The sequence below is a fragment of the Parambassis ranga genome, chromosome 9 (genome assembly GCF_900634625.1).
Source record: "Parambassis ranga chromosome 9, fParRan2.1, whole genome shotgun sequence".
Classification (NCBI taxonomy): domain Eukaryota; kingdom Metazoa; phylum Chordata; class Actinopteri; family Ambassidae; genus Parambassis; species Parambassis ranga.
This window is the reverse complement of record NC_041030.1, coordinates 16,406,809-16,428,688: the sequence shown is the minus strand read 5'-3', so window position 1 is coordinate 16,428,688 and position 21,880 is coordinate 16,406,809. Positions and strand designations below refer to the sequence as shown.

Genomic DNA, 21,880 nt, shown 5'->3' with positions numbered 1-21,880 from the left:
TCTTCACCTGCTGTACTGAACCCACTCTCTAATACTGCTGACACACTCGATTTCTTTGCAACAAATGTACGTGATGCTTCTCTGACAGGATTTTAGGGGTGGGTAAGATCCATGTTATCAGAGTGGGAATGTTTGAAGGTGTTTCCTGTTTACATAAACAACATATAATGCTGCTTCCAAATCGATACAAACACAAGGCTTCCGGGGAAAAACGAAAGACGTTAAATAAGAGAGCATTGTTGTCTTATTTGGTTTTGTGCAGTCACGTCAGTGGAAATGGCTTAAACGTCCACAATTATATCATTACACAAGTGTTTATTTTTTCAAGATACCACCAGGAGATACAAATTGTTTGTTTAATGTGTGCACACATGATGTCCCATTTAAAAGTCAAAACATTGTCAAAAAAAGTACCCTTCAGTTTTTTTGTGAAACTGTTCAGTGAACACTTCTTGTTAGGACTATATGTTGTATATCACAAGTTTTTACAATAAACTGCAGTTTTCATGGCCGCAGATGTATCTTTCAGATGGAGGAACATAAACAGTTGGCTGTGGGACAGCATTTACCACCAAACAAAGGCCGTATTTTGAAACAAAGCACTCCACCTCTCTGTTATGAACCATTTTTAAACCCTTTTATGGAGTTGTGTTGCTGCTTTTAATTTATAAGTCCTGTTTTGTCAGCTTGCCAACTTAAATAGCCTTCGCTGACTAATGTAATGCAAGATTCTACAACCACAAATAAACACTTTGCCACGCATCATTCCTTCTTTGAGTAAGAGGCAAGCCAACTCTAATAGCCAACATTAAGCTTACCTTCCAAACCTTCCAAAGATAAAGACCGCCTATTATAGTCAGCCTGTCATCACCAGGAAAACGTAACATGAGGTCGATCATTTCAGTCCTTGAAACCTGAACATGTCTGAGTGTTTCTCTGGCCACCTCTCTACATGTTCATTGCTTTGATTACAGCAGAAAATGAATGTGTGTGTTTTAAGATGATCTTTACCTAAGCTCCCGTTACCCTGTTTTTAATGCCTAGTAGCTTTTTTATGTCAAATACAAATACGAAACAAAAAGCAGGTGCCTCACCCTACCTCCTTTACTCTGACTTTTGTGGCTTTATTTATCCCATGATCAGATAATGTCAGTCAATCATGTGTTCTGTTAATGTAAACATAATATAAGGTTGTATGTCGGGCGATATGGTCCAAGAGCATAAACAGAACTATGTGTCGAATCAGGTTGAAGTCTGATTGACCAAATGTGGCATTGTGTGCTGCTTTTTACACATGATCAGCTTGTACTTTTAGTCCATATATATATATATATATATATATATATATAAAATTAATCTAAACTGTTTTACATCTTATTTGTTTGCTTGTATATATCTGTATATCCTGTGTCACATTGGAAACTCTGAGCTGTCTTTGCTTAAACGTCACCTACACAGTTCCTTGTACCTTCATCACGTGTGACACCTGATACTTTGATTACGTATTCTGGACAGTCTGTGCTCAGGAATTGTGGAAACATTCACCCACACATGAAGACAGCAAACAGAAATGTTTAAACAGAGTTTGGTTTGTTTGTGTAGCTCTTTCTCCGAAGACACAAGCGTCCTGCTCACAGTATATATATGATGGGCAGTGTAATCAGATAAAAATGATGATGATCAATAAATGGTGGTGAGATAAGACTCATGATGTAACATGTAACTTTCAGACTGAGTCAGATTTTGTGTGTGAGTTTCCTGGAGCTGTGGTGCCCTGTAATCTAACACAGCTGAAGGCAGAGTGGACAGACGCCAAACATCCTGGAGTGCTGCATTAACACTTATTTAATGTGACTGTAAACACAATGTATTATTCTAAATAAAACCGCTGTGGTTCTGTGAAGAGATGGGGCTATATTCTTCAGGCTAAGCGACTGATTTCCCGAGGAAGGGATAGGGGTGTGGCTGTAATAAAATCCTGGTCCTGGTGCCAGCTGGTTACAGCCACAGCCCATCACAGACTGAACACTCAGTGCGGCTGATAAACCAGAGTTCATGTCAGTCATTACCTGTTAGAGTCTGTGGACAGGGCCCAGTCTATCTCCTGAAAATAAAGTTACAGATATTTATTTTTGACATTAGCTGTGTAGTTTTCTTGCAGGTGGTCCTTGTAAATGGCAGATTATATCAATGAAAAGACCCATATTATTAGTTGTGGATGTTTTCATGTTGCTTTTTACAGAGGAGGACGTTATTTCCTCAGAAAACACCTTTAAGGAATTTTTCCTGTGATTTGTCCCATTAAAACCTCCTAAAGCTCTTGGGACAGACCCCGCCCAGCAGGCTGCATCACCACCACCACCACCACCATCATCATCATCCGGCTCTGCCCGCCACGGTTCCCACACCGGCCCTTCCCACTTTTTACGCACCGGAGCGCGCTGATAAAAACGTGGAGCAGGAGGAATACCAGCGCAGTCAGAGCGCATCAGAGGAGCGCTGCAAACACACGCAGAGGCGATCGGTGCAGAAGGTTTCAGATTTGGTAAGAGACTTTTTTATTTATGGTTTTAATCAGAAGCGGCTTTTTCTAGCGGTTCTTATTTCGTTTCGAACAGTGTTGTTATAGCTTATTAATGTACACGTTGCATGGAGTCATGTTAATGTACGTCAAAGGGAATTAAAGGTATTTAATTAGTGATTTTAGTACAAAGCAGCTGTGGCTCCTGTGATGAGGTGCTACATCAGCATCCACCTTCTTCATTCCTGGTCTCAGAAAGTTAAGAGTGCAAAGCATTCTGTGAGTAAAGAAGGTTGTAGTTATCAGTGGTTTCAGTGTGTGTGTTAGAGGATCTCTTACTGCAGGTTCTTATCAGCCTTTCTTCCCTGTGAGTGCTGAGAATCTCCATCACACTGATACTGTTGCATGTGGAGAGGATCCACTGAGTGTTCAGCTGTTAGTGAGTCACAGGGTGAGTTTAGAGACTGCAGGTGAAAACAGAGGATAATGCTGGATGAGGCTGTGGGAATAACATCCAGAGAATGACGGTCAGAAGTGATTTCTGGACACACACACTTCACATATAATGGATGTGGTACTGGGAGTAAATTATATCAATGCCTCCATCTGTCTATGCAGTCCTGGAGGCTGGGATGACTCAGGACTACTCACGCTCTTCCTGCTGACCTCTGGGATTTAATTCCTCCTCCTTCCTCTCCTCTCCTCTCTTCTCATCCTTCTCCTATTTCACTCTCCATCCTTTCATGTCTTTACATGTAGCCATGTCATGCTGCATTATCTCCTCATTTTCTGATGTCAGCACCGGCTCTTTTTACCAGCCTCCTGTGTCTTATTGTTTCGGTCTGATAAAGAGTCACACATTGGGGAGCTGGAGGGAAACAATGCAGCTCTCTGTTCAGTGGGACTTTACAGAGCCGGATCACAGCTGGTTTGACTGAAAGCCTCCAAGTAATGAATGCATAATGCCTTTTAAGAAGCTTACTTATCAGCAGTCATAACACATTCACACAACATGCACACATGCATAGAATAACGCCCTATTGAAAGACAGTAAGCAGGCTCAACCAGTTCAAAACAGATCTGATGTTCAGATTTATTCTTACTGTAGAGACAATAAAAGTGAGAGATGCTTTAAAGTGCACAGCTAAACACACACACATACTTTGGATCTCAGGTGCCACTGCATTCCTGCACACCGTCTAACCATCCTGGTGTTGACATTTGGGTCCAGAAGACAAGAATGTCCAACCTCAGCACACAATCATCGTTACACATACACGTTAATGGTCCTCTGAACTCACCCACTAAGATGTCAAAGGTTGTGGTCAGCACCTCAGACCAGTTCCCAGCATGCTAATTGGAACATTTTTTGGAGTGTTTGTGCGTTTCTCTTTCGCTGCATCTTAACCCAGCTTTCATGACTCACAGTCTGGCTGCGGATACTCCAAAGATGTTTTCATTTCTTCCATTCAAATTTGACCTACTAACCAGGGGAACCACACTCTCTGCAGGCTGCAGGCTTGATGGTACATGTTACAACTATTAACAGATGGGGTGTAGCAGACAAAAAGCCTTAACCCTGTCACTGCCAGTAGCTCATGCTCATTAGCTGATTTCTCCATTATCATTGAGCTCTGAACCTTTAGTTAGTCGGGAAAGATGCATTATGATGTATTTCACAGTATTTTGTTAATCTAACTATAAAGATAAATTCCAAAGAGTTACTTTAGAGTGGTGACGCTTTACATCACTGGTTAATCCAAAGCTTCCTCTCTACTGAGAGGCTGCATCTTCCAAAGGTGCGACCTCTGCTCTGCTGACTTCTACCAAGCTTGATTGATACTGTCCTGCCTGCACTGCAAATCTTGGGATAGGTTGGATCTGGAAGCATCCGGTCATTTCATGGCTGTGCATGAAGGAGCCTTCAAAATGTGAGAAACTGAGACAAAATTAGTCTTCAGTTGCAGCCTTGGAATTCAGCTCAACAATGGGCAAAGTGAAGCTGAGGCGCCACCCTTCTGTCAATCAAACCTCGACCTGTACAGTCGTCATAAACTGTTCTTTCCAGTTGGCTGTAAATGTGTTTTGTTCAGGATCAGCTCACTTTTGGAGAAAGCCTCAAGTGGCCATTTGTGGAATGGCACTTGTTGTTGGCACTTTGGTGGTGACCTAATTGTCACATAAATGTCACAAAAATAGTCGTATATGTATATATACATGTGTGTTTAATTTCTTCATGTGTACGACAGACCACAGAAAGCAGCTGCATTGTGGGAGTGTCAGAAGAGCCGTGTTAGCTGATGTTACCCACACTGGGCCTCTGCCTGTGACTTTAAAGAGGGTGGGATACACATGTGTTCTCATCTGATGTGCACATGTTGCCGTATGTTTGTGTGTGTGTGTGCGTGTTGATATGTACTCACACTTCCGTAACGCACAGGGCCCCTGTGCTGTCAGTATTTCAGCAGGAAACACATGTTTTTAGCTGACAGGGCCGCAGAGAGAGAGAGGGGCGACTGAACGGAGCTCAACAGCTGCACAAAGGAAACAAAAAGGAAACCAGTGTGTTGTTGTCGCTCTGCCAGTGAGGCTCCACTGGGGGGTAACAGCACGGGGTCGACAGGGTTTTTTATTGGTCTGAGGTAAGGACAGCTTCACAGGGACCTGTGGTCTTTATGGTGAGTGTGTGAGATTTATAAGTTGAATCCTGAGGGGGAGTCTTTGTTCAGATGCACAATGAGCAGAATGAAGGGTAAATCTTTGTGCGTTGAAGTGTTGATTAGCTCCACGTTCCTGAGCACTTTGTGTGTGTGTAGCTGCCAGCGTAGCTGTTTTACCTCACCGATATATGAAAACACAGCCCTGTTTTATATTAGCTCGCTCAACCACAGAAGATGAGTCAGTGGAGAACCAGCCGGAGAGGAGTGTGTAACATTGGCATGTATGCAGATGGTGTGTGTGAGTCTTTGCATGCATGTGTCTGTAGAAGTTTCGTACTGTTATTTTGAAGCTGTTATTATGTTGTATATACTGTTATGTATATTTAGATATTGTTCAGACTTCCTCTCTTTCCCACTTTGCTTTCTACTCTTCCACTCACCGCTCCTTCCTCCGTGTGACTCATGTTTACTCACACTTGATTGAGGAGCACTCGTCTCTTGACTTCTCTGTATAAAACCACTTTTTCAAAGAATATGATATTTTTAGGGTTACTTCACTTTCTGTTTCTCCTTCTTTTACAGTCACTTTCTTCTCCTGCAGCTGCTGTTTCGCTCTGTTGGAGCAGGAAACTTCTTCTCTGCCTTTCATTCCTCCAGATTGTCTTGTCTGATGTTGTGTCTCATTTTTTGGTTAAGAGAGGAGATAATCTGCTTCCTGTTTATTCACAGCTGGAATTGTGATAAATGGCCTTACGGTATGGGAGTATAAATGAACACTGAAAGAGGAATGTTAAAAGCAAACAATTCAGGGAAATGGATTTAAAGTAGAAAGCAAACTTGTCAAGTCTCTTATGGGACTTCCTGTCTTAGTCTTGAAGTCAACTTCACTCGTCCACCATGTCCCGGGTTACTTCTCCCCTCAGTAGTGTACATGGGGATGGAGGAAGGTGACCCGTGTTGAGGGTTTTCCTTCAATTGTCGGCTCAGTTTTTCATGGCAGATTCACACGGATAAGCATGCAGCACTGAACTCCCTTACTGCTTTTGCAGAGGTGCCAGTGTTTTCCTTGTGGTTTGGTTCTCATGGACCTGCAAAGCATCAAATATTACACACTATGGCTGCAGCCTTTTTGCAAACATCTCCTCTGTGCACATGTCCACAGGGATTTATTAATGTCTCACATTTTTGATTGACGTCTTTGCTTTAATCCACAGTTTTAATCCACAGATTCAAAGAAAAATAGGTCACGATAGCTCGGCCAAATCTTTCTAATATATGTGTGTGTGTGTGTTCTCTGCTTTCAGTAAATTAAAGAAAACTCGAGCTGTCTGGAAAAGCCATGATCAGATCGCTGGGAATATTAACTCTCCTCTCTGCTCTCTGCTGCTGTCTAGCGGACAATGTAAGTATTACAGCACCACAGTGTTATAAATCGTTAATGGTGCTGCAAACTTAACGAGGACCTATCATAATACGTCCTGTTTCCTGTGGTTTAAAATCCCTCTGAGGCGTTTAAATTCTTTGCATTTGTGTTTCTGTTCTGTTTAAAACACACAATGTTTCAGGTGATATTTGACTACAGTGAAGGATTGCATATGAGGCGTATTTATTTCAGTAGTGTATGGAAACACTGGCTGCCATGCACTGCTGCTGTGTGTTTAATCGGCGCTCTCTGTTGCAGGTGGAGCTGGTCCGCACTAAAAGAGGGACCCGTTTTTACAGAGGTGAGCCTGACAGGCAGCCAGCTAGAAGGACGCTTTTGATTATTCATGTCAAGAAGTCTTCACCTTCCTTTGACACTTCCTGTGAGCCTCATCCTTATCTTCCCTCATAACACTCACCACACTCATCATCATCATCATCATCCTCAATTTCATTGATGAGTCCTTTGTTTGTGTTCCCCTTTTTTTGTGTCTTTAATGTGAAAATTATTGTTTTTTTGTATGTTTGGCTGTGTACTTATTGCATGTGTGTGTGTTTGTGTGTGTGTTTGTGTGTGTGTGTGTGTGTTTCCTCAGCACTCTGTGTGGATAGTGAGACGTCAGCAGTGCGTAATTATGGGGACACATGGCTGCAATGGAGGGGACAGCGTGTGGAGTTTTGCCGTTGTGCATTGAGAGGACGAGAGCTTTGTCATATTGTGCCCGTCATCAGTGAGTGTGCCATGAATGTACCAACACAAACTCACTGTTTTTTTGCCTGTCAGTCAGTCCGGCCTCACTGACCTCTCTGTCTTTACCTTTCACTTGCTCTTCTACCCTCAGATGATTATTTTTCTTTGGCTTGCTTCGCTCATGTGTCCACATCCCTGTCATTTTAGAGCATCCAAATGAAGAGCTTTTGGCTTACTGTACTTTCCAGTGGGCGTAATTTAGTCTGAGATTATTTGAAATACGCTCGCCAGACCAGCCCTCGTGCACAACTTTCACCCCCCATTGACGAATTCTGTGTGAAGCATGATTACCCCTCCCTCAGACAAATTACAACCACAGTTAAGTCTGCCAAAACGACAACATCTGTGAGCTCATGCCGCTGGGAATGAGTGGGGTGTTGTTATTCTGAGCCTGTAGGAAATGTTGAAATAATAAATGAAAAAAGGGACTGCAGAAGGCATGAAAGCACTTCTGCTGTAGAAAGAAATACTCTGAATGATATAGGAGAAGCTGTAAGTCCGGACCAACAGAAACACACAGACATCAAATGTGACACATAAGTCAAAACCATAATTTCATCCTCTGCGTACACAAGTGCTCACATCCAATCAATCATTTTAAGATTATTCAAACTGTTCCGAAAAATTGGATGACGTGTGAGTGACTAAACGTCTCCCTGTCTGCTTCTTCCAGACTGCTACATGTCTCAGTGCTATAATGGAGGAACCTGTAAGGAGGCCGTGTACACGTCTGACTACATCTGCCAGTGTCCGCCTGGCTTCAGCGGAGCTCAGTGTGAGATCAGTAAGTACTCAAGAAACAAGCGCCATGAAGTACTGTGTCATCTGAAGCACAATTAACAATTAGAGGCTGAAAGGTTTAAAAGTGGATCAACAGCAGCCGAAAGAAGTGTCCAAAAAAACTCACTGTCAAAAAGAGGGATGATAGGACACAAGGTCATAACAGCTAAAGGCTCAGGTTTAAAATTCATTACAGAGACAACACAGAAATGTAGAAGACCAGACAGAGAGAAATGTAATAGCTATAGATACTTTTCCCCCGGATGTGTCCAGCAATAACTTGTAAAAATTACCATAGTAGTGCACTGAAAGTTTCCCATCACCTCTGCTCAGGGTTTGTTGCATGCAGTTTAAATGATGGCTATATAATAAATAGTACAGTACAGCCTGACATCTGAGATTTCCAATATTAAAAATATTAATTAAATCAATTATATTCCGTCATGTTTTCTTAAAGTTGATGAATAGTAACGGAAATGTGGACCTTCTCTGGGTACCCATACCGTAATATCTTGTATAGATTGTCACCTAAATCCTCATGAGAAAGTGGATTATTGTAATGTAAAACAATAATTTAACCTCAGCATCACTTGACTTGTTATACAACATGAACAGTTTACAGCAGTAAGTCCAGCTACATCCACCCTGTGACACAACACTGATTAAAACTTGTCAGTGACTCCTGATAAAGTCACAGTCTGCCTGTGTGACGCAGAGCTTTGCTGGCCTGTGGTTTTGGGAGAACAAGAAAGAATCATAAACGATGGAAAGACATTCTGGGATATAAATGTTTTTGTTTCTGCGGGCGGCTTTTGGTGGCTTTAGAGACACCCCACCCTCTCAGTGGGATAATTATCTGAACCCCAGTGGCCACAGCAAAGTGATTTTCAGCAAAGGAGTGACATGTTAATATGACCAGGCTATAAATCTGATCGCATTTATGATCGTTGTAGTTTATGTTTGGTCGTTGTTTTAAACCTCTAATTGGAAAACTATGATATAAATGCCATCGGGACGCATATAATGTCTTATATGAGACATTACTTGAGGCCTGATTTATGATAATTTGTCCAAAATGTTCTGAAATGTTTTTCCAAATCTAATAAACATTATTGTGACTTTATTGTGTCAGAATAAATGAATTAGGTCAGTTATTAGGATGATATCAGCCTTTTATATAGAAATGAATGACTAAATCCAGTTTCTGTCACTTTCTCCAACAGACAACAACAGGAAGTGCATGGTGGGGCAGGGCAAAGGGTACCGCGGCACGTGGAGCCTCAGCCATTCAGGCGCAGAGTGCATCAACTGGAACTCCACGTCTCTGAGAGGAAGGAGGTTCACGGCTAGAAAAAGTGGTGCCAGCAGTCTTGGCTTGGGAAATCACAACTTCTGCAGGTATTCTACACACCTTTAATGGTGTCCGACGACACACATATGCAGCATGTTGAGCTGGAGATGTACCTTTACTTATCACCTTCCACTGTGCCCTCAGGAACCCGGACAATGACAGCACTCCCTGGTGTTACATCTTTAAAGGCACTCAGATCGTGTGGGAGTTCTGTTCCGTGCCCAAATGTACAGAAGGTACAGATTTACTTTAAACTCACAGAAAGCTGAAATATTACAACAGAAACTCTGATCACCTGCTGCTTCTCTGTGTGTGGTTTGGAGCAGATGAGTACCAAGAATGTATGCAGGGCTCCGGCCAGTCATACAGAGGCACAGCGTCCGTCACTAAGAGCGGCTCCCGCTGCCTCCCGTGGGACTCTCCTGCTGTCAGGCGAAAACTCTACAACGCCTGGAGATCAGACGCGTTGGAGCACGGGCTGGGCAGCCACAGTTTCTGCAGGTTGATATAAGAGCACTTCCTGTCTTTGGTACAACTCCACTGCATGCACAGACAAGTTTTTTCTAAAGAACTTTCTCTTCTTGTCTCCCACAGGAATCCAGATGGTGATGCCGGTCCGTGGTGTCACACTTACAAAAACATGCAGCTGACCTGGGAGCTGTGTGACATACCCAAATGCTGTGAGTTTCTGTATTTTCATGCATTAAGTCAGACGGTTTGTTCAGGAGCTGAAGTCATGTCCTAACTATTTTTCTTTTTTTTAGCGAGACGTCCATCCATCATCCCCACTCTGGGCCCTCGTGCTCCTACCACCAACAACAACAACAAAGGTATGATGGCATCCTCACACCCTGTGCACCTCGCCCCTAGAGTCAACTTCCTGCTGGACCGAACCATCCTAACATTTCACCCACTTGTAGGTACATGTGGCCAGCGCTTGGACAACACTCTGAATCGCCCGGCGTTCCGGATGTTTGGCGGCAGAGAGAGCGACATCACGGAGCAGCCGTGGCAGGCAGCCATTAACGTTTACCACGCCAAGCACAAGAAACACTTCCACCTCTGTGGAGGGATCCTCATGGACTCCTGCTGGGTCCTGTCTGCGGCACACTGCTTCGAGGACGGGTAGGAATAAAGAGAGTTAACATGCACAGCTCAACATGTTTTTCATGTAGCATACAAACACATTGTTCATTTTTTTTTTAGGTATCAAGCAGAAAAACTGCAAGTGGTTTTGGGAAGAACGTTTCGGAAGCAGAACTCCAGCAGCGAGCAGATTTTTAATGTTGAGAAGTACTGGATCCACGAGAAGTTTGACCCGGAAACATTCGACAATGACATTGGTGAGACAATTATCTTCACAGTTTATGTTAGGTTTGTTAATAAAGACGTGGTCAGAGTTTCATAAATTATATCGGATCAGGCTTTAAAGTGACAAAAACAGGCGGACAGACGTCACTTTCTCTGTTCTCCCCCAGCAGTGATGATATGGAAGCTTGAGTGGGCAGCAGAGCCTTGTTAAAAGCTGAAATCATCTCTCTCTGCTTCAGTGCATTACTCTGACTTTCCTCTGGTCACTTTCCACTTTGCAGCTATTTTGAAGCTGGAGACGGACATTGGCATCTGTGCTGTAAACTCTCCAGAGGTTCAGCCGGTGTGTCTGCCTGAACGTGGGCTGCTGCTGCCCGACTGGACCGAGTGTGAGATCTCGGGCTATGGAAAAGACACAGAATGTGAGTTTAAATTTTTTTTTTATTTTATATATTATTATTATGTTGCTCAAAAAATGTGACTGGCCAGCAGGGGGCGGTGTAAGGAAGCTCTGGAGATATTGCTGAAATATTAACTTAAAGACTCTCCACAGTCTCTGCAGAGTACTCTGAGCGTGTTAAGAGGGGTTATGTGCGCCTTTGGCCCAGAGAGCGCTGCGTCCCAGATGTGCTGTCTGGACGCACGGTCACCTCCAACATGCTGTGTGCAGGTGACACCCGAGGCCTTGATGATGCCTGCAAGGTCAGAAAAGTTCTTACACTGAAGCTGCGTATTAAATCCATCATGGTGGTTACATTGTTTCTCTCTTTGGATTTTACCCACAGGGGGACTCCGGCGGTCCGCTCGTCTGTCGAAACAACAACAGGATGACCCTGATGGGTGTGATCAGCTGGGGCGACGGGTGCGGACAGAAGGATAAACCCGGCGTCTACACCCGAGTGTCCCATTACATCGACTGGATCAACAACAAAGTCAAAGCTAACCCAGTCTAAAGTCAGAGAGACTGCAGAGAAACCATTGATGACCACACTCACAAACTCAGTGGGTGAAACAGATGTGTTTGTCATTAAGATAGACGGAGACTTCCACAGGACTCTGATGCTGCTGGGAGCTGGTTTATCTGTGGTTCTGAATTGAAACAGGTGGAGGAAGCACACCCTCAAGCTTCAGGTTTTTCTGTGTGACAGAAACTGAGCTCTTCTCCCTCCTTCTGGGCCATTTGTGTGTTTTCTCCTCCAAACCGGAGGTTCAGGAAGTAAAAACAGGAACATGTCTGTGCAGTGTGTGCCTTTAGCTCTCTCTGGCTGGTTTGTATGTTGCCACAATGATCAGCTTCTGTTCAGTAGCACTTTTAATCCATCACTCACTTCGCACAGCACGGTCAACCACACAGTAACATTTGTGTTACTTAAAGGGGCATTTTTCTACACATACTGGCTCACTCAGTTTAATGAAATCATCTCTTCATCCAAACTAATCTGCTGGATCAGATGCTGTTTACTCTTCATCCTGCCTCCCAGTGCCACCTCGGAGATGGATGAACCAAACTTGTTTTCTTGTTTGTTTTTTTTAGCAGAGCACTTGGGTTGAGCCCAGCATGTATATAACATGTATAGTTTCTGATTATTGATTTTATACTTTTAAACTGCCTTTGATATTGACTGCAAAGCTTAACTTTGATAGACTCACAAGGGAAACGGAGGGGTTTAATGTTTTGTACTAAGTTAATATTTATATGTTTTACACTGTTTTGTAGAAATATGTAACAGACCGAGTGTGATGGTGTTTTTTTTAATTGTCACTGTCATTATAACCACATCTGACAACATACTCCTTTGTCAATAAATAATATTTGGAATCTGATGTGCACTTATTGGGTCACGAGAGATCAATATGTATGTTAAAAATTACTTGATAACACTTAAGTTGAGCTTTTTCAAATCACATATATCTCATAAATTGGATGTTTGTGTTACATTTGTCCATAAGACTCCAACCCTAATCAATCAGGGACAATTAAACATAAAAAAGTGTCCATTAACTAAAATCAAGTTATCAGTAATAAGATAAATATCACAATATTTACTAATATTAAATATAAATATTCAATATATACAATAATTTAAATTGAGCCTCAGTTCTGAATCTTTATTGATCACACATTTGTGTATCAATATGAGAGAGGATAGATACTACTACTACTAAAATAAAAATGAACTGTTAGTATATACTCACAAGGCACAACACAATATTTCTGAGACTGGACACACAGGATGTTATTTGCCAGCCTGTCAGGAGGTTGGAAAATGTGCAGCGGGCACAGGAGCAGCAGGTGAGGCCGTCCATCTGTCTGACACAGGTAGGAAATGCAAATGAAGCCAGCAGAGCGCTGCTTCACATTCACACTGTATCGCAGGCTCTCAATCTATAAAACCATTTGCATCCAAGGACCGAAACACACAGATATGTCCTCATGACTTGAGCTGTGAGACTCGACCCCAAATCTTGACAATGGTAAAGTACATGTTTCATTTTTCTTTTGTGTTTTAGTGTTTTTGATTCTGATAACATTGGGTGGAGTGAAGGAGGAAATGGGCTGCTGGCTGTTGTCGAAGCTCTCTGTGAACTGTTCATGCAGTTACTTTTATTTCATTTCATTTGGAGTTCTGATGAGGGGGGAAGATATGATGAAGATATGATGACAGCTACACAACAAAAGTTGTGATTGTGTGTGTGTGTGTGTGTGTGTGTGGGGGGGGGGGGGGGGGGGTGCACAAACAGTTAAAAATCCACGGACAAACAGTGTATGCAGATTATCTGGAGGCCAATGTTTACCCTAAGGTATCAGGACAGATAATGTTGACAGTCCTGTAGAAAGTTAAAGTGTTTGTTTTGAAAACTGAGCTCAGCTGAATGAGTTAAATATTTAAACACTAAACTGAGCAGCAGCTGCAGGTGCTCGGCTATTTTTGGTGTTTTTAATAATTAAATGAAACATTAAGGATCACACATTTAGTGTAACATCTTGTGTTGCTTTTGTGTGCACATGTGTAAAAAGAAACTGTCCAAAAATACTGAAAATAAAGAGTTATGTATGTAATGTACGGTAATGTAAGGATGTAATGAACACAGTGATAACACTGGTACACTCCATCTATTGTCTGAACAGTGAATCATTTGAATGGTAACGTGTCTTGGTCCTGGTTTGCATCAGATTTCACTCAGCTGAGCCACTTTTTCCTTTTTCCTGCTGCTCCCCTCAGCGCAGCTCTTTTCTCTCTGCATTTTCTGAAGTTTCTCATCAGAGAGAAGTTCCAGCAGGTAGTAGAACCCAGACTGAGACCTGATCCGGCCCTGAAATAAGGATATTTTTGGCATTACTGCACTGTGTGAGGGGGAGCGGTCATAAATAGCAGAAGAGTGATTCAGTTCTCTTTTATCACCTGCTCCTCATTTATCAACTGTTTGCTGACATGCTGTGTCACAGAAGGCAATCCCTCCCTCCCTCCCTCCACTTTCTCTGTTTAGAATCATTTACTTTACATCAACATTTCTTCACTGTGGGAACAAATCTTCACTTCCTGATTTGAGGCTGCCGTGTAGGTTAAACTCCACCTGCTCACCTCAGTTACACCCCCGCAGATAAACGCTCTCTCTGTGATTCAACAGATATGTCATTAATGTACTTCTGCTTTCAAACAGATGTGGAAGCACCTGTAAAGAAGCCTTCAAATACCATGGAGATTATTGATTAAAAACATAAATGTGTGGAAGAAGAAGTCCTTAAACCTTACTGCTTTGAAGAAGTCCAAAAAATGTTAGTGAAATAAATGCACTGAAAATGCAAAATAAAGCAGTCCTAAAAAAGTAGTCAAGTACCACAGAATTGTACCTGCTCAGTAATAACACAATGGTTTGACTTAAGAAGGTAAATATCTAATAACTTTAAAAAAAAAATACAGCACAGTCACTGTATGTGAAAATGAAACTGCAAATTTGTTTGACGCATGTCAGACAGACCCAGCTGCAGCAGGTCAGGTGTATTAAGTGACAGTGCTGTTCCGCAGATAAGGTAATATGAAACTTCCCAGTAAGAAGCAAGGACAACTGCTCTATGGTTGACATAAAAGCTGACTTTCGTAGCTTTGTAGAGTGTTGAGTGTTTAAAATCCTACAAAAAAAACCCCACAGAAAATCCCCATTTGCAGCAAACCAAGCTCTAACTCAGGTCAATGGATGGAGCTGATAAATAACTAAAAGTAAATGATTACAGCCCAGACAGGGTGCTTAATCATAGTTTCTGTGCACTTCTCTGACCTCTGTTGTTTCTGTTGTTTCTCAGAGCTTCTTTGGAAAATTGAAGAACTTGTGAGTACAATGACATAAACCTTATTTATTCTCCCTTATTCATATTTAATGCACATAAAACTGAATGTACTGCAGCGGTTCTGAGTTTCTGCTTTTTGTTTCTACAACAGAGGACCTCCGGCTCCTCCCAGAAGGACAGGTGAGGTTTAAAAATTACCTCAGAAACATTGCTGTGATGTGATCCACCCCATGTCTGTCTACTTATGTGTGTGTGTGTTGTTTCAGACAACAACGCAGAGTTCGGGTGGCCAAAGGACGAGTTTGTAAGTAGGAAGAAAACAGATTTGTGTTTTCATTGGTTTACCCACATGATATTGTTTGGTTTGAGTTGTTTGTGAGAAAAATACATCACTGAGAGGTTATTAATCAATCAATCAATCCATCTCAGGGCTGTAGAATGAATGTAAACATGTTACTCACAGGCTGTTTGCTATTGGCAGGATGATGAGGACAGTGACATGTATGAAGTGCCTCCCTGTGAGCGCCAAGCTGTAAAAGTCCCACAGAGACAAGAGGAGAACATTTATCTGGGTAACTGAGTCTTTACTGTACACATAGGATGGTATAGACATAAAACTTATAGACACTTTATGTGAATACCTATATAGGTGTGTCTGCTCCTCCCTTCTGTTTGTCTCAGCACACAAAGCCCCAATGTTGTCCCATACCTTCTCTTCTCTATGCTCCTCTATGGGGACCCTGGGGGGGGGGGGGGGGGGTGTCATTCGTTTCATCCCCCTAACCCCCTTCCAGTCCCTTTGACCCCTCATCCCTTTCCTTTCGAATCTTCCTTTCCTTCCCTTTCACCTTTTCTTCCTCTCTCACATCCTCGATTTCCTAATAAAGCTGTTAACTCGGTGTGGCCTTGTTAGTGAATATACTCTTAATCTGTGTGACTTTTCGCAGAGAGGCCAAACAATACAGCCGTCCAACAGAGGCAGGCTGCTCCCCAGCCCAGGCCGTACAAATCATCGGTAATAACTGAGAGCTGGAGGTCATGTTTTTTTTAATGTCTTTTTATATTTCACTTAATAAAATAATTTCATCTCTCCCATCCACAAACCTCGACAACACCTTGATTTCAACTACAACCCCACCACAAAGAAACGTGAGTGCTTCATGTGTGTTCTGATGTTCTAATTTTCATCAGTTAGGGTAAAACTTTTTATTCTTAACTTCACCCCATTTCCCTTTCAGCTCCTGAGATAGACAGGAATGAGAAGCCAGGGAGGAAGAAGATGATGCCTCCTCCTCTCGGAGTCCGGCCGTCTACAGCTCCAGTGGCTGCATCCTTTGAGGAAGGTGCAGTATACAGACACAAACAAGCCTTTCACAACAGGGCAGTGATTCCTCTGCATGTAAGCGAGTCCTGACTGAGGGGAAGATATTTATCTTAAAGTGGTGATCTGGCACAAACACACAAATAAATATTTGTTTATTAGTTATGGGCTTTTTACAGAGATACAGCTGCTGAAAAGCACCTGTCCTCTTACAGATATCTCTGTAATCACAATGATGCACCACCACTGAGTGTTTGGAAAGTAAAGATTGTAGCAGGAAGAGAGTGCCACCTGCTGGAGCTGCATCAAGACAGCCTCAAACACTCCCTTGATGTATCCTATCATCCATCCAACCATCTTCTGAACCCTCTGTCCTGACTACAGGGTCACAGGAGCCTATCCCAGCTATCAATAGACGACAGATATGATCAACCAGTCACACTCACAATACAGCCAATTCAGAGTCTCCATTTAACCTAATATACACGTCTTTGGTATGTGGGAGGAAGAAAAACCCCCAAAGACACAGGGAGAAGATGCACACCCACACAAGAACCTTCCTGCTGTGAGGCATCATCAAAACAACTGAAGCTAGTGAACTGACATTGTTTTTGTGCACTGTTAACCCTTACTATTATGGGATATAACACAGATCACTGACAATATTTCCCCTCTGCATTTCAGATGTCTATCTGGACCCAAATGAGGAACAGGTAGCTGCTGCTACGTTTATTCTATGTTCTATTCTATCTATGTTCTATTCTATCTTTCAATATAATTCTGAGTGGTCAACAGTATGTACAGGCTTTTTGTAAGACTTTTTGATCAAGATATGCAATAATAGATGCATTTTTCTTCTGTTATAAAGTTACAGAGTTGTGATGTTGTGATATGATGATATATAATCTTCTCTTGAGTCTGTAAAAATTCATTATGTGCATAATCCTCCTGCAAGACTCACCCTGAGAGAAACATAAAAAGAAGAGACAGCAGACAGCTCCTTCAGTCTGAGGGTCTTACACTCCTGTAGGAGGTGCAGCGAGGCACCGACAATGTTTCTGCTCCCAGGGGGGCTCGGTGCTTTATAACAGGATGGATGTGTGTTTGATTATCTGCTGCTACATTTGTGCTATACATGTATACTGACACCCACCTACTGCAGGGCTCTAAAGACTGTGTAGCATTTCTTCCTCATGATATTTATCATTTTGCGTTTCAGGAGGATAATGATGACCTTTACTTAGAACCAGCAGCGGGTCAGTCTGCATCACATTTTACAAAAAGTAGCTGTAATGGTGTTCATTACAGGTTCATCACAATGTATACAACATGGCTTCATTTCCAGATTAAAAGTGTGATTAAAAAAAATATAAAATTCTCCTCCTCAGCTTGCCCTCCTGCCCCACGAGGCCCAGTGAAGGTGCTTCCATCTACCAAACCACCCGCTCCCATCCCCATGTAAGTGCAGCAGCTTTCATCCTATCAGTGATACGCCCTGATCTGAAACTGAACATTCTCACTGTCTGCAGGATGAAGCCTCCAGTTCCCAGAGCTAAGTCTGTAAGTGTGTCTGTTCATCTCAGTGCTTCTTATCACATCCTTATGCTAAGCTCTGCCCTCATTTTAAGCAAGACTGTCAAGACAGAGGCTCATTCTTACTCATTGAATTTCCATTTCCTACCTCGGAAATTAAACTCAGCAGCATGACACAGCACTCACATCTATTCCCTCCTTCTCAGAGCTCAGTCCTGCCATCGCCGAACGAGTTAAGAACAGGTGGGGACTGCTTCTTATTTTAAAAGTCACATCTACAAGAAACCTTTGATGATGTGTGTTGTCTCTGCTGCTCCTTCAGTTGAAGACAGACGTGCCTCCTTTCCCACCAAACTCCCTCCACCGACTCCCACTATCAAGCCCCCTCTGCCTACAAACCTGAAAGAAACTAAACCGTGGTAAGAGGGGAGCAATGCAAGGAGGACTGTGGCAACAAAACTGCATCATATCCAGCTTATTTTTATATATCGTCAGTCTAACAGCATATCTGCATAAGCTACATCTATTTGTAACGTTACCCTCCTTCTCTTCGCCCCAGCCCTCCTAATCCTCCTGTGGCCAACACTAAGACTCCAGGTAAGCTCACAGTTTTAAATAAACGAGAGCACGTCTGCTCTGTATTCCAAACAATGCTCAGATTAAATTTGACTTTTTCTGGTTGTTGCTAAATATACAGCTTCCTGATGACATGTTTTCTGTTTATTTTAAGCATCCCTCGGTGGGATGAGGGTCACCAAAAAGTCTGGGAATGAGGTATGGTACCGATGTGCACTGGAAATCCAGTTATTAAGAACCAGCAGTGGACAGACCACAAATAAGCCTAATACTAAAGTGTGAAAATGTCGAACTGCAAGTAAAACGTGTGACTTCAGCAAGTATATTAACATATTTCACTGGTTAACTATTTTGTCCGCAGTTAGGGGGCGACGATGCTGCTCATATTGAATAATTTAACCTCGTTGGCCCACCAGACTGTTAAATGACACCAACTGCATGTAGCAGCTTCACCAGCAGCGGTGTTTGAGTTTTTAGTGTTTAAATAAGCTGTGGTTTCGGTAGCTGCTGTTCATCCTCACTGGGCTTGTTGTACTATATTAGTAGATATTTTCCTGTTTAGTTTTGATGCCTAACCAAATAATGTGTGAAAACGATAGCAAGGAAGTCAAGGAAGAATTGCTGCCTAAGAATTGTGAGGACACAGTGACCATCACTGGAATCGAATCCATTTATTCTTATGTGCACATTAGGCTGATGCTGCCCGACACCTGTGTTAACCTGCATCTGTATTTACTGTGTCCCTGCATCTTCCAGGACAAAGAGTGGTTTGCTGGAGACTGCAACAGAAAGACAGCCGAGGATCTCCTGCAGAGAATCAGCAAGGTAAACAAGCTTTATCTCTCACTTCCTGGTCAATAAACAGCTGATTTTATTTACACACTGGTGCTGTTGAGGTCTCGGCTTTGACTAGACATACTTTTCAGCCATTCTGATGTGCTTTGGATCACTGTTCTGTTGCATGACCAAGCTTTAACCATCGGTCAGCCTCACATTTCCCTTCAGAATACTCTGGTATACAGTGGAGACCAGGTGCCCAGATCCTGTGGGTGTCCAAACCCTCCACCTCTGTGCTTGACAGGTGTTTGTATTTAAATGCTGTGTTTGGTTTTCACCAGACATGGCAGCAACCATTGAGGCCAAACAACTCCACTGGTGTCATCTGTCCATAGGACATTGTTCCTCAAGCGTGCCAGTTTCAGATGCAGTTTGGTGAACCTCAGTTGTGCTTTCTTGTGTTTTTTAGACTGAAGAGTCTTCTAATTGTGCCGTCAAGGACATGAACATTGAACATGCTCAGTGCTCTGGGGTGTAGCTCGTATTTCTCTGAGTATTGCACAGTTTGCATGGTTTTCCACTCATGAATAATCTTTCTCACTGTAGAATGTTGAACTCTAAATGGTTTTTATAAGCCTTTTCCATGTTGATGTGCAGCAACAAGTGCTTCTCTCACACCGGTGCTTATGTCTTTCCCTCTCGGCAGACTGTAAATGCATATTTATGCTGACAGTCAGACACATTCAGACATTCCCGGCTGTGATATTCTCCATCAAAATGTCTCTGTTAATGAAATATTCTTTTTCTCTTTTTGTTTTTTTATTCATGATGTTTTCTCTGTCCTGTTGTGTAACAGGACGGTGCTTTCCTCATCCGACACAGCTCGGCTCAGAGCACCCGTCAGCCGTACACCCTCGCTGTTCTCTACCAGCAGAAGGTCTACAACATTCCCATCCGCTTCCTGGAGGACACACAAAGCTACGCCCTCGGCAAGGAGGGCAAAAAGAATGAAGAGGTGAGGGCTAAAGGTTTGAGAGAGGGGGAGTGTCGTCTGTTGTCTGGCTTTTCATTTCACCTTCTTCTCGCTCTTTATCTCAGGTTTTCAGCAGTCTGGACGAGATGATTTCTTACCACAAGAATAATCAGCTGCTTCTGATAGACAGCAAGAGCCAGGCCAAGCACACAGCGAATTTAACTCACCCTGTACGCCCTTAAAAACCACACTTCAGTGGCCTCTGTTAGGTTTTGTTTCTCTTGAGTCATGAAGACTTACTGTGTATAATGATGACAGCAACACAGGAAAAGGACAGAGAAATATTGCACAAGATAAACAAACAAGGAAGCACTCATTCAGATGAATCATTGAATGAAGATGGTCTCGCTGTCGAAGGCTGCTTTTCACTACATTTTGCTGTGCACTGCAGCTAAAATCATCACCACTTTTTCTTTTTTTACTGATTTAGAGAAATCAATTATTTTATCTTAAGTAGCATATCAACATATGTGTGTATCTTTTCCACTTTAAAATATACTGTGTGATATTGTAGATACATCTGCTTTACATGTTATCTCTGCTCTGACACCAGAAACCAGCTGACCAAAGGTCTTTATGTGAGTCATGATTGATGAAACCTGTTAAGTAAACTCAAACCTCCATTGTTGTCAAACCTCAGCTTGTGATGGATCCTTGTCAGAGTGGGTCACTAGAGTGGGTCACTAGTGTGGGTGTGTGTGTGTGTGTGTGTGTGTGTGCTGACCAAACACTAGTGGAAACACCTGCTTCCTGTCACGGTGAAACTTTGTTCTCTGTGGTCACACCATAAATCTTAGGACTGGAAAACCACATGTCAGAATAATAAGAGCATGATACATTACTCAGAGATACGAGTTATATTTAGCTTTGTGATCATTTTAAACACTCTTACACACATCACTGAAATTAAATGTACTGCATGGACTAAATCCAATCTGATACGTGCCAAGTGTTGGATGGAATGTGTCTGAAACTGCACATGGAGCAAGAATCATGCTTATCAGCAACAAAAGAGGCCTCCAGATTGTTGCCATGTTATCATCCGCATATTATTTATCATAATGGGTTGTATATGAGACAATATATATCATCAAATAAAAAGAAAAAGAGTTATTGAAGCAGGAAAGCTACATGTGCTTTGTGCAACTGCAGAGGTAGTATTTGCATAAATGAGGGCAAAATAACTTCCTGGAGCTGGGATTTATTTGGCAGGTGGGTGTGGGGCGTCTTGTAGGTCTGTAACAGGAGCAGAACCAGAGACCATACCATACCATCCAGAGAAGTAACAACAACTATGTTAAAATGTGTTTTTTTTTTCATTCAATTCATTAAATTTAACTACAGTCTTGTTTTGGAGTGTCATGTGGAGTGTCAATATTTTGTAGATTTTTCTGATTATATATAGCCTATGTTAAAGTTATTTCCTTATTTTCCCGTAAAATAAGTTAAAAATGTGTCCATGTTCTTTGTGTGTCTTCAGTCCAACAATTAACATAAAACAATAAGTTTGTACATTTATGCTCATCAAACATAACATTGATGATGAGCTTCATTGA

The 21,880-nt window shown here is 42.3% G+C and overlaps 2 protein-coding genes across 5 annotated transcripts; both read left to right on the top strand.

Moving 5' to 3' along the window:
- Positions 1 to 2,439: 2,439 nt before the first annotated feature.
- On the top strand, positions 2,440 to 12,618 carry plat (plasminogen activator, tissue). 4 transcript variants are annotated; one of them, XM_028415135.1, is made up of 15 exons: positions 2,440 to 2,545; positions 6,486 to 6,583; positions 6,863 to 6,905; positions 7,200 to 7,334; positions 8,028 to 8,138; positions 9,358 to 9,532; positions 9,630 to 9,721; positions 9,812 to 9,986; positions 10,080 to 10,165; positions 10,250 to 10,315; positions 10,406 to 10,610; positions 10,692 to 10,828; positions 11,078 to 11,218; positions 11,350 to 11,498; positions 11,582 to 12,618. In XM_028415135.1, the coding sequence occupies exons 2-15, from the start codon at positions 6,521 to 6,523 to the stop codon at positions 11,747 to 11,749; spliced, it is 1,746 nt and encodes a 581-aa protein (XP_028270936.1). In that variant the 5' UTR covers positions 2,440 to 2,545; positions 6,486 to 6,520; the 3' UTR covers positions 11,750 to 12,618. The 4 variants fall into 4 exon arrangements, with proteins under 4 accessions (XP_028270936.1, XP_028270932.1, XP_028270934.1 ...); XM_028415131.1 differs by having other exon boundaries at positions 6,863 to 6,986; XM_028415133.1 differs by lacking the exon at positions 2,440 to 2,545 and adding an exon at positions 4,819 to 5,163 and having other exon boundaries at positions 6,863 to 6,986.
- A 472-nt stretch (positions 12,619 to 13,090) lies between these two features.
- Positions 13,091 to 21,495, top strand: LOC114441473 (B-cell linker protein). Its single transcript, XM_028414424.1, has 20 exons — positions 13,091 to 13,116; positions 13,206 to 13,271; positions 15,100 to 15,125; positions 15,236 to 15,264; positions 15,351 to 15,388; positions 15,566 to 15,656; positions 16,032 to 16,099; positions 16,230 to 16,233; positions 16,323 to 16,427; positions 17,090 to 17,118; positions 17,625 to 17,661; positions 17,794 to 17,863; positions 17,935 to 17,965; positions 18,145 to 18,181; positions 18,261 to 18,357; positions 18,498 to 18,535; positions 18,669 to 18,712; positions 19,271 to 19,339; positions 20,148 to 20,306; positions 20,390 to 21,495. Exons 2-20 carry the CDS (start codon positions 13,269 to 13,271, stop codon positions 20,504 to 20,506), a joined length of 1,092 nt encoding a protein of 363 aa, XP_028270225.1. The 5' UTR covers positions 13,091 to 13,116; positions 13,206 to 13,268; the 3' UTR covers positions 20,507 to 21,495.
- Positions 21,496 to 21,880: the final 385 nt, after the last annotated feature.